Genomic DNA, 11,735 nt, shown 5'->3' on the forward strand with positions numbered 1-11,735 from the left:
CTAAAGATACAAAAAATTAGCTGGACATGGTGGCGCGTGCCTGTAATCCCAGCTACTCGGGAGGCTGAGGCAGGAGAATTGCCTGAACCCAGGAGGCGGAGGTTGTGGTGAGCCGAGATGGCGCCATTGCACTCCAGCCTGGGTAACAAGAGCAAAACTCTGTCTCAAAAAAAAAAAAATAATAATGTAACAATCAGTAAATAGGGCGTGTGAATGGAGGCCTTCGGGCCAAGGGTTATGGTGAATTTCTAGCTATGCTCCTGAAGTCCCTAAACAAAGGACTCAGATCTAAATGAATGAATGACCAGAAGAAAGGGTGGTAGGAAGGTAGGAAGAAAGGAAGGGAGGAAGGAGCCTTCTTTCCAGTTCTGTGTTCTAGACAGTGAAGGGAAGTAGTCCCCAGGGAGGGTGGCTGTTGTCACATGCACTTGCCCTGGCAGGGAGGAGCTGACTCAGGAAGACCCAGGTCTTTGAGTGCTGTTGCTCTATCTTGGCTGTGTGTGCCATTTCACTGCATCTGTTTCTTGCTCAGTTTCCCCATCTGTAAACTTGGAGTGGCACCAGCTGCCTACTTGGTTTGATCTTACGTGTCCCTGTTGACGGTTCCCCACCTATGGCCTGGATAGGCGGGAAGGGCTTGGACCCAGGGCAGTGCAGAAAGTTGCATGAACAAGTGGTGTGAAGCCTGGTGGGTAGCTCGGCCCCTCCCTGGGTGTGGGTCACCTGTGCAGGAGGCTTTGCTCGCCAGGGGGCAGCAGAGGGTCAGGGAGCAATAGGCCCTGGGTGGAGCTTGGGCCCCGCCCACTGTGTACCACCCTGGGTGTGGCACCTACTCATGTCTGGGGGCTGGTGCAGGGAAAGGCCAGAAGGTGGTCAGGAGCACCTGAGGAGGACCCAGGAGTCCTGGGCAAGCCACCAGAAACCTTGTTCTTGCGACCATCTGCAGTGTGCCCGGGCTACCCTCTGGCCTGGTCCTCCATGGGGCGGGGCACCCATCCTTCTCAACTCAGGGTTCCCTGGGCAGCAGGTGCACCTCAGCCCCCTCCCTGGGTTGCAGAAGTGGTTCCGGGACCCTGGCTCCCTTGACGTGCCATCCCCACAGCCTGGTTCAAGGCCTCTCTGTGTTCTCAGCCATTCCGCGGTGTGCTCTGTAACCCGGCGGCATTGCGTTTCACTGTGTTGAGGTTGTCTCTTCTCTGACTCGCTCTCTGGGGGGGCTGTGGGGAAGACCTGGAGGGTTGTTCGTGCTGACGGTCCTCCCCCAGCGCCTCCCTGGTTCTGTGGAGTCTCCTTTCTGTGTAGTGGAGGAAATGTGTGTAGTTGTGTGTTGTGTGCCTGTGTTTGTCTGTAAATACAAGGACCAGAGTCTCCCTGGATTTCTCTAAAACACCTGGATTCTTAACAAGTGCCCGGAGCAGGAGGAGCACAGCTTGGATGGACCCAGGACTAGTGGCAGGGAGCACATGGGAGGCAGGGGAGCGGGGTGGCTATGCGGTCTGGGGCAGGGGCGTCATGTTCAGAGTGACTCTGTAGACACTGGGTGAGATGGCGGTTGCAGGCACAGGCATGGGTGGGCCTGTTGCTCTAGTGCGAGGCTTGAGGCCTGAGCTGACCACAGCAAAGTAGGGGGTGCGGGAATCAGAGCTATGGGGTTACAGACAGGATGTGAGGCAGGGAGGGAAGCAGGAAGAAGGGGGTGGATCCCACGCTTCTAGCTCTGACCGAGTGGATGGCAACAGCATTTAGAAGGCGGAGGACATGGAATTCATGTGTCAGGAGCCACCTTCTGAGCCTCCAGTACCATGTGTCAGGACCACATGAACTGGGCATTGTGGGCCTGACATGGTGCTGGGGCCTCAGGGGTCTGCTCTTCTCCTCTTTCAGAATCTGGGGCTCCAGGCTCTGCCTTGGCTGGACTCTGAGGTCTGTGGGTGCACTTATTATCCCTGGGGACACCTGCTGAAGTTTCTCCCCAGCAAGCCAAGTGTCACTGTTGGATGAGGATGGGGTGAGGGGCTCAGGGCAGAAGACCAGGAGGGTGTTTCAAAAGAATACGTACAGCTGTTAAGAAAAGCCAGCAGAGGCTCAGGAAGATGGAGGTGTGCAGAAGGTGAGGAAGGGAGGGCCACAGCAGGCACCAAGAGGAAACTGAAGGAACAGGTGACTTTGGGTGCTGGGAGAGCCTTCTGCCAACATCTAGGGGCTGTCCCAGAGGGTCTCTGTGGGTCGAACTGAGCCAGTGGGATAAGCTCTGGGGAGAACACTCGTGCCCTGGAGGGTAGGTGCGTTTGGGTTTGGTGAATTCTCTGTGTCCGTTTGGAAATGCAGAGGCCATGAGAAGGGACCAGGGTTCTTGTTTTTTCTTTATATATATATATATATATATATATGGTCAGGAGTTCGAGACCAGCCTGGCCAACGTGATGAAACCCGTGACCAGGGTTCTTAGGGTCTTTGACCCATAAGAGTTTTGCATCTGGAATTCAAAGGCTCTTTAGTTCTGGGATTCTGAGAGTCGGGATAGGGTTCCTAATGGCACAAGCCAGGGGTAAAATGTCCTTCACGTGCTCCCCACCCGGTCCTTTCTGTACCCGACCCACAAGGTCTGAATGCTCCTGTCTGATCAGAGTCTGTCTTTATGTGTTTGTTCAACTTTTAAAAATGAGAACAAATTCTGTCTCTTGACTTTGTCGTTTGCATGCAGCCCACACACAAATCCTTTCCTGGTGACACCCGGAGCTACAGCTCTCTTTGGCCTCCCTCTGTGACTCCCAACTCCTTCCTTGGGAAGCTTGGCCTCAGGGCCCCTAGGACAGACCCCTGTGTCTCGTATTCCTAATGTAAATGACGTGGATGGCACTTGACCCAGAGCAGTGGGAAATGCATCCACCCCTCAGCATCCTGACATGTCACCCATCTTTTTTTTTTTGCCTCTTTTACATTCCTTTTTCTTTTTTGAGATGGAGTTTCGCTGTTGTTACCCAGGCTGGAGTGCAATGGTGCTATATCGGCTCACCGCAACCTCTTCCTCCTGGTTTCAGGCAATTCTCTTGCCTCAGCCTCCCGAGTAGCTGGGACTACAGGTGCGCACCAGCATGCCCAGCTAATTTTCATATTTTTAGCAGAGATGGGGTATCACCTTGTTGACCAGGATGGTCTCAATCTCTTGACCTCATGATCCACCCGCCTTGGCCTCCCAAAGTGCTGGGATTACAGGCGTGAGCCACCACGCCTGGCTTCTCTTTTACATTCTTACAGGTGTACTTTAAAAAAAAAAAATGGCTGGGCACTTCTTTTTTACATTCTTACAGGTGTACTTTTTTTAAAAAAAATGGCCAGGCACGATGGCTCACACCTGTAATCCCAGTACTTTGGGAGGCCAAGGCGGGTGGATCACGACGTCAAGAGATCGAGACCATCCTGGTCAACATGGTGAAACCCCGTCTCTACTAAAAATACAAAAAATTAGCTGGGCATGGTGGTGCGTGCCTGTAATCCCAGCTACTCGGGAGGCTGAGGCAGGAGAATTGCCTGAACCCAGGAAGCGGAGGTTGCGGTGAGCCGAGATCACGCCATTGCACTCCAGCCTGGGTAACAAGAGCGAAACTCCGTCTCAAAAAAGAAAAACAAAGAGTGTCTATTTTTTAATGAGCATCCCTTCTTTAAAAAAACTAATTGCCGTTATGCTCCACAGATACTTTTTTTTTTTTGGCCTCCTGCCTCTTCTATGTCATATTCTCTCATCAGCGTTTTTCCTTGTTCCATCACCTTCGTAACCTCGCTGGCTGCATTGCTTCTTGCTAAGTGGCTACAGCGTCATTCACGGAACTATTCTGTTACTCTTATGTATAAACATCTTTTAAAAATATTATAAATAATGCCACACTAACTGCTTAGAACACCCTTTTTTCACTCTTAAGAATTATGTTCTTCTACCCAGAAATTATCATTGCTTCATTACAGATCAGTTTCCCCTGCTAGACTGTGAGCCCCCGGCAGGGACAAGGAGCTTATGGAATCAGCCTTTGTATCCCTTATGTCCAACGTGTTGCAGACTCTAAATAAATGATGGATGACTGGACGGAAGAATGGAGGAGTGAGTGAGTGAGTGAGTGTTTGGCTGATAGATAAGAGGGCGGAAGGATGGTGAACACGTGGGTTGGTGAATGAATGAATGAATTTCCTTTGGTTAAGTTTCTTGAAAGACAAGCTATGGATCTTTGTATGGATATTGATTAATTTCAGAAGGCTTGCAGCACTTTCCATTGTTCAGCAATGTACGACCATTTAATTAAGATATGGCTAGTTTGTCTCTGTTATAAACTACTTTTGCATTATTTTAACTTGCATTGCTTTAATTACTAATGACAGGTGAACACTTTCACCTATGTTTTGTTTATTAACAAATTGTATCTTCTATTCTGTGAACTGCTTGTCCAAGTCCCTTGGGTCATGGCTTTCTGAAGAGATTGGTCCTGGGTGTCCTTGGGGTGTAGGGAGCCCTTACTTCACTGGAGGCATTCAAGGAACCAGCCAGGCAGCCCTTGGGGAAGGTAGTTTTTTTTTTTTTGTTGTTGTTGTTTTTAATGGGGTTTCACCATGTTGGTCAGGCTGGTCTTGAACTCCCGACCTCAGGTGATCCGCCCACCTTGGTCTCCAAAGTGCTTGGATTACAGGTGTGAGTCACTGCACCCGGCTGGAAGGTAGTTTTAAGGAGATTCCAGTGGTGCGGGGTTGGCCTATGGGGCCTTTCAGGTCTGTTTGATTTTAGGATTTGCTTATCCCTGGGAAGTGGGTGACGGGGACGAGGACACCTTCCATTGGCAGGTGGAGCCACCGCAGGCTGAACCTCTGTTATGCTTGTGCACTCTGATCTTGCCCTTCATAACACCTCTTTGAATCTTCAAGGTCCAGACAGCCACTCCTAGCACCCTGTACCATCAGTTGGTGGCCCTTCCACCAGCCCAGTCACTCATTCCTATTAAACCCCTAGGAAGCCAGACCCTGGGGCCTCCATTTTCCCATCTCTTAGGAGAAAATTGGGTTCCCAGCACCCTGTGATGTATCAACAAATGTCCTTAGCCCTGGCCTGCATGTGTGGCCTCCATGGTGGTCTTTGGGGTTTAATTGATGAATGGAACATTTGTATCAGGACTGATGGGAGAATCCCCTTTCATTTTTCTTCAACTGGGGCAATTACATTCCAAGGAGCAGAATAAAGGCCGTGTTCTGCCCATATTTATCAGGGCAATAGTTAGCAGGCCCAAAGTTATGAAGGTCAGTCACAGCCATTCGGGGAGGGCACACCACTCAAGGAGAACTCCGCCTTCTCTCCAGAGCATCCTACACGCTCAGCAGAGCTGCTTCGGCCCAGCGATCCCTCCGCTATAGCACTGAGCACTGCTTGCCTTTGTCTGAACCCCTCACCCACATGTTTAGCTTGGTATCCAAGCTTGGGAGGCCAGTGATGACTCAGCACGTATTGCTCCATCCGTCCATCCATGCATTCGGCCTATGTATCTTGACCCGGTGCTTTTGACCTTTTCTTCTCCTGAAAGCAAACCCTTCGTTTTGGATGGGCTGTGCGGCGCCATGGGCTGTGGTTATGGAGCAAACACCCTTTCTTGTACCTGCCTCCTCCGGGGTCACTGCTGAGCATGTCCCAGCTGGATTTCATCTGCCACCGTCACCCATGGCTTCTTCCCCATGATGCTTCCCATGCGTCACACATTGTGACTGTGACCCGGGATTGGGGTCCCGGGGTGGTCCGGGGCCAAGCCTTCCCACCCATGAGTGGAGAGGTCCTCGCCCGGCCTCCCCCGGCCTCCCCCTGCCTCCCCCGGCCTCACCCTGCCTCCCCTGGCCTCACCCTGCCTCACCCTGCCTCCCCCGGCCTCACCCTGCCTCCCCCGGCCTCCCCTGGCCTCACCCTGCCTCGCGCATGGTCCCTGCTATCAGCTTTGTGTTCAGCCTTTCAGCTTCCTCCACTGGACTGTGGTGATGTAACTCATTCATTCATTCCTTCACTCCTTCATTCACTTAGCAGCCAACAAACATTTTTAAAAAATTAGCCAGTGCTATACTAGAGCTGGCTCACAAGGACCCACTGCCACACTGTCTTCTACAAGAAAGCAATGAACATCGGCTGGGCGTGGTGACTCATGCCTGTAATCCCAGCACTTTGGGAGGCTGAGGCAGGTGGATCATGAGGTCAGGAGTTCAATACTGGCCTGGCCAAGATGGTGAAACCCCATCTCTACTAAAACTACAAAACAATTAGCCAGGCATGGTGGCAGGTGCCTGTAATCCCAGCTACTCAGGAGGCTGAGACAGGACAGTCTCTTGAAACTGGGTGGCAGAGATTGCAGTGAGCTGAGGTGGCACCACTGCACTCCAGCCAGGACAACAGAGTTAGATTCCATCTCAAAAAAAAAAAAAAGAAAGAAAACAATGAACATGTTGGTAAGGGGCTATGCTTGTGTTAGTGACAAGCAGAGGTCCTGGAATCAGCTCAGACTTGTAGATTCTAGTTCTGTTGCAGGTTTGATTGCCCCTCTGACTTTTTCCCTGTACAGCTGGAATCAGCCAACTGTGTTCCCTGGGTGCTCAGAAATCACAGCCCACATCCTCAAGAGGCCAAAATGAGAGCTGGGGGTTGAGATGAGTGCTTGCTTCTGGCCGTGAGCAGGCTTTCAAGTCATTAGGGCACTCCGGCCTTTCCTGGAGGGATCTTGGAGCCATTCCTGCCCCTTTCAAGAGTAGTTAATGCCCAGCTGTATTTAGAGAAAATTGGGGGAGATGATTGCTCATGTGGGTGAGAAGAATCACCTCCCATGTGGGGGTCTGCATAGAACACTCCATTGGCAGACCTGGGTGTCCAAGGCATGTGGCATTTTACAGACTCTGGGTGCAGCCCCGAGCTGTGGGTCCCAGGCGAGGTGAGAACTCCCAGAGTGCCTGCTGCGTGGGTGGGGGTTGAGGCATAGTCTTGGGAGTTCTACCTGGAGTTCTGAATGTTATTCATTGCCTTGGAGAGGAAGGACAGGAGGCAAAGCCAAAACCCTGGGGCTGGACAAACTTGCATGGTTGAAACTCACTGTGAGAGCTGGGGCTGAGTCTGCCTTCCGGGGAAGCTGTTGTGAGGAGCCATGTAACCGTGATTTTGAACTGTGATTCTGGAAGCGCAGTGTGTGTGTCCCCGGGGGTGTGCCACGGGAGTGAGGGTCAAAGGCCAGGGCGATGGCCTCACTCAGACAGCCGAGTGGGAAAGTGCTTATCTCTAAACATGGAGGGGTATGTGGTAGGACAGGAGGAATTGTGGTTGGAACTTTTGGGCTAGGGGTTTGGAAGACTCTTTGGGCAATGCCCCTGGACACCCCGGGGGGAATTGTTCACGCTCTCCTGAGAGGCTGGACACGCCTGACTGTGCGTTTTGAATGCTGTGGGCAGCACCTGCATGTGACCGTCTTCAAAAGGCCCCTCTGGGTGGTGTCCTTTTCCCCAAACTATTAGACACCAGCCATCAAAGACTGCATTGTTCCCTCCTCTAACTGACACCATTTGGGCTCAGATGCCAGCAGGCTGGGTACCCAACAGAGCCTGATGAGTGGTAGGCTGGTGCCTTCCTTCTCTGTCAAATGGATGGATAGCTAATGAAATTGTAACCAGTGACACGCCTTGATGTTTGTGACCTTTACTAAGAGTTTATTATTTCGCTTTTCATTAGCCTGTTAACCATTGCCATGTTGTACCTTATGGACGTATGTATGCCACGTCTGAAAAGCAGAGCCTTGCTTTGCTGTCATGTGATGGAACTCTAGCTGTCTGAGGAGAAGCTGTGCTGTGTGTTAGGAAGAGCCTGGGCTTTGGCAGGATCTGGCAGGAGCCGCCTAACTCACCCTTTGCCTCTCTGACCCTTGATCTCCTTTTCTCTAAGCCGTGGGTCACCAGAAAGCCCAATTCACAGGGCTGTTGTGAGGGCTGAGGGTGGGTGCGCTGTCACAGTGCTGTGCAGATGCTGGCTTTCCCTGGGAATGGGCACATGTGGGGTTTGTCTTGAAAGCGTGAGTGATGGCTTTGCTATTCCTAAGTGGATAAAAAGTCAGCCCTGACCTTATGCTGGGATTGCGCCTCCCACAGTCGATGGCATGTGCAAGCCACTGGTGGAGCCGCCTGCAGGTGCTTAGCCCAGTGGGCTCAGGGTAAATATTTGTTTCATTCCCGCCCCCATTCCACCGTGGGCTACTTCGTCCCCCCAGCAGGTTGTAGCTGGCAGGGCCGTGGTGTTTTGGGGTTTGCTGTACCTGTCGGTGCCATGAGGGGACAGTCTGTCTGCTTGGAGGGGCTTCTGCAAACATTCGTGTATGCCCCTGGGTTGCTAGGGAGGAGGAGTGGGGTGACCTAGAGAGGATGCAGAGGGGCTTCTGGGTGGCATGCTTGGGGTACTCACCCTCCTTCACCCTGTGCTCCACATTTCCTCATGGCCCTTTTCTTGCCCTGGTAGAAGGTGCAGAAGGTGGGTTTTGCCACCTTTCATCGGCCTGGCACCAAGCTCGGGGGTCTTGGACACTTTCCCTTCTCTAACTGGAGTGCGGGCCGATTTCTTAGACGAGACTGCTGAGGATCGGGACAGCTGGTGTCGGAGCCAGGACTGCCCAGCCTTGCACAAACAGCCCGTGCTTTTTTGAGTCCACTAAATAAGGCCCCCGGCCTGGTCCAGCTCACCCCTGCCAGCCCCCAGCAAGTGCAGCCTGGTGCAGCCCCGCCCCCGCCAAGTACCCAGGAGTGCTCTGGTAGAGGAGTACAGGGAGGAGGAAGGAGACTGTGCCCTCCGGGGCACTCAGCCACATCAGAGAAGGTGCTGCTGCACTGGTGGGGGTCTCCAGACACCCCAGGCACAGGTCGCCTCAGATCCGGGGTCTCTTCACCAGACCTCTGTGTTCCTTTCCAGCTGTCGTCTCTGGCATGTAGGGGAGCAGTATTTGGCTCTCATGTCCCCACATGCCAGCTGGTGGGGGCTTGACTGAGTGTTCTTCTGCACCCCCTCCGGCCCCCACCCCATGCCAGCCTCCCTTGCCCCACCCCTTTGTCTCCAGCTTCACAGCCTCAGTGGGCAGGCTGTTGGCCCGGTTGCTGCCTCGGGTCTCACCCGCCGCCTCTTCTTCTGCAGCCTGAGCTTCACTGTGAGGTGTGGCCGCCACACCTTGGCCCCTGTCGTGCCTGCCCCCAGGAGCACCCACACAGGTCCCCTGACTCTCCCCTCCCCTGGGCTCTGCTGAGGGGCCCTTGCAGTGCGGCCCCTGGTGTCTGCCCCCTGCCCGTCCCCTGTTCTTGGGAACTTGGAAGCAGCGGGGGGCCCCTCCTCAGTGCTCTCTCTCATGGGGCTTCACAGCAGGGAGCTCCTCCCAGGAGATTCTGAGTCTGTGTTTAGGTGTCTGTTCCTGGGTGGGCCTTGGGGTCCTCTCAGGCTGGGCCTGTGTGTGACCTAGGGCTGGGGGCTCTATCAGGTGCCTAGCATCCCCTGGAGGTGGGCGGACCTGGCCCTGGTCTCCTGGGGGTAGGTGGGGACACAGGCTCAGGGAGGTCCCCACAAAGCCTTGAGCCCCTCTCTGAGCCCCATACGAACCCTGCCTCTCGCACCAGTAGGTGCCTAATAGATGCTCGCCCCTGTGGAGGGGAGGGTTTAAATGGCTGTGAAGAACTGAATGGGCCGTTTGCTTAGTGTAGGCGCATTTGTTTAAGAGGAAAGGGTGTGTTTCTTGGCAGATCCTTCGGAGGAAGCTCTGAACTGGGGAAGGTCTCTGCCCGTTCTGGGGCCTCACTGCCCTCCCTGCCAGTTGGGGGCCAGGTAGTCACGGGTGGGTTTCCCCCAGTGGAACACCATATTTTGGAAACATTTATATCTAGGATAAAACTTCATCTGGACCAAAGTGCCCCTGTTGCTGCTGCGGTGCGTGTGATTTTGAGAATGTATAATACACTTGGCAATTTCTAAGGGGAGGGATGTCCCTGAGCCCTCAGAAGCCCCTGCCTTGGGAGGAGGCTGTTTCCCCTGAGGAGTCCTCGTTCCCACCATTGGTGACAATTAGCAATGACCTGTGAGTCACCTGTCAGGTTTGGGATGCAGCCTTAGACATCCAGAAAACTGGGGTTGGAGGGGTGGGGGCGTCAGACCCCAGACCTGGATTCCTTTCATCTGTCTCACCCCCAAAGAATGGTGCATGGGTACCAGGCAGGTTACTTGAACCGCCCTCCATCTTCCCACCTATTAGAAATGAGGGTAATTCACGACAGCATCTGCTTGGGGGATGACCATGAGCCCTGAGAATCCTCGCTGCACACCATAGGCCGACTCCTGAGACTCAAGGTCTGGGTTCAAGGCCCCCCCCAACCCCTCTGACTCTGTGGCCTGGGAAAGTTTGCTGTTTGTAACCTGGAAAGCATCATACCTGCCTGGTATGGTTATTGTGGGGTTCAATGAGATTCTTTGTGTGAAATAAATGCTTTGTGACCTGGCACACAGGGGCTCTCACATCGGCTCTCTTGGTGGGCCCAGCTGGAGACCTGGGCCGCTGGATGCTGGCTGCAGAGGTCCTGTGCCCCCTGGAACTATCTGTGCTGGCCCCAGGGACTCGTGGGCAGAGTAGAGGGCAAGGGGGGAAGCACCAGCCCGCTCTGGGGAGACAGTGGCAGAGGGAGGGGTTTGCTTTTAAATACAGAGACTCAGCAGGTTTGGATGGGAGAGGTTCAGAAGGGAAAATTTAAAGCTCTCTGGAGGAGGAAGAGACTGAGTTTTAAGAAAAACAGCAAAGCCGGATAGGCTGGGCAGAAGAGCTGGGGATAGCATTTAGAAAGGCGGAGAGTCCTGGGTTCTGGGTTATCAAGGTGAGAAAAACCGGAGGTTGCAGCTGAGGGAGGGTGTCAGGACTAGATTGATGCTTCCAGAAGTTTCTGCAGGTGGGCAGAGTCCAAGGTAGGGTAGAGGACACCAGAAGTTGAGGGGCCAGTAGGTAGACGGGCAGAGCTGGTGGCTGGGTGCTCCCCTCAGCCCCCATGCTGCCGGAAGCCCCTGAGCACGGACTCGCCCTCCTCCCCCTCCTCCTGAGGCCTGCCTGTCTGTGAACTCTTGTCGGCCAGCGAGGCCGGGGGCAGGTGGACTTCATCTGCAACTGTGTCTCTCTCAGCCTCCACAGCCACGGGGACGCCCTGCACCTATTCCCACGGGACAGGCTGGACCCAGAGACTCTGGACCCGGGGCACCCCCTTGAGTAGAGACCCGCCCTCTGACTGATGGACGCCGCTGACCTGGGGTCAGACCCGTGGGCTGGACCCCTGCCCACCCCGCAGGAACCCTGAGGCCTAGGGGAGCTGCCGAGCCTTCGGTGTCTGCATGCGGGGAGTGGTGGGCTGGTTCACCTACCTCACAGGGCTGTTGTGAGGGCACTGTGATGCGGCAAAGCACAGGGCTTGGCACACCCCACTGTGCTCTCAATAAATGTGTTTCCTGTCTTAACAAACAGTGATGGATGTGCTACTAATATAGGGAGAGTGAGTGTTGGGTGTTCTGTCTCTCGGGCAGTGTGATGGGTGGGAGGGTGGGGAATCGGCTGGAACCCCATGCAGCTGCCAGCACCCTGCCCTGCCCACTGGGCTCTCAAGGGGAGGGTGCTTTTTAGAGGTCCAGAGGTTGACTCATACTTGGATGAACTAACAGCTCTCCGGTCCCCTCCTTCTGT

The 11,735-nt window shown here is 54.0% G+C and overlaps 1 protein-coding gene and 1 pseudogene across 4 annotated transcripts in view; both read left to right on the forward strand.

The window, feature by feature from the left end:
* The window catches only part of LOC100413948 (uncharacterized), a 37,433-nt gene extending 25,917 nt beyond the window's left edge, over positions 1–11,516 (forward strand). For all 4 annotated transcript variants that reach the window (XM_078335761.1, XM_078335763.1, XM_078335762.1 and 1 more), the window contains one exon: positions 11,184–11,516. In XM_078335761.1, coding sequence (XP_078191887.1) covers positions 11,184–11,267 — 84 coding nt within the window. In that variant the 3' untranslated portion in view covers positions 11,268–11,516. The remainder of the gene's footprint in view (positions 1–11,183) is intronic.
* On the forward strand, positions 8,143–9,566 carry LOC144577527 (uncharacterized; annotated as a pseudogene).
* Positions 11,517–11,735: the final 219 nt, after the last annotated feature.

This window comes from Callithrix jacchus, chromosome 8 (assembly GCF_049354715.1).
Source record: "Callithrix jacchus isolate 240 chromosome 8, calJac240_pri, whole genome shotgun sequence".
Lineage (NCBI taxonomy): Eukaryota > Metazoa > Chordata > Mammalia > Primates > Cebidae > Callithrix > Callithrix jacchus.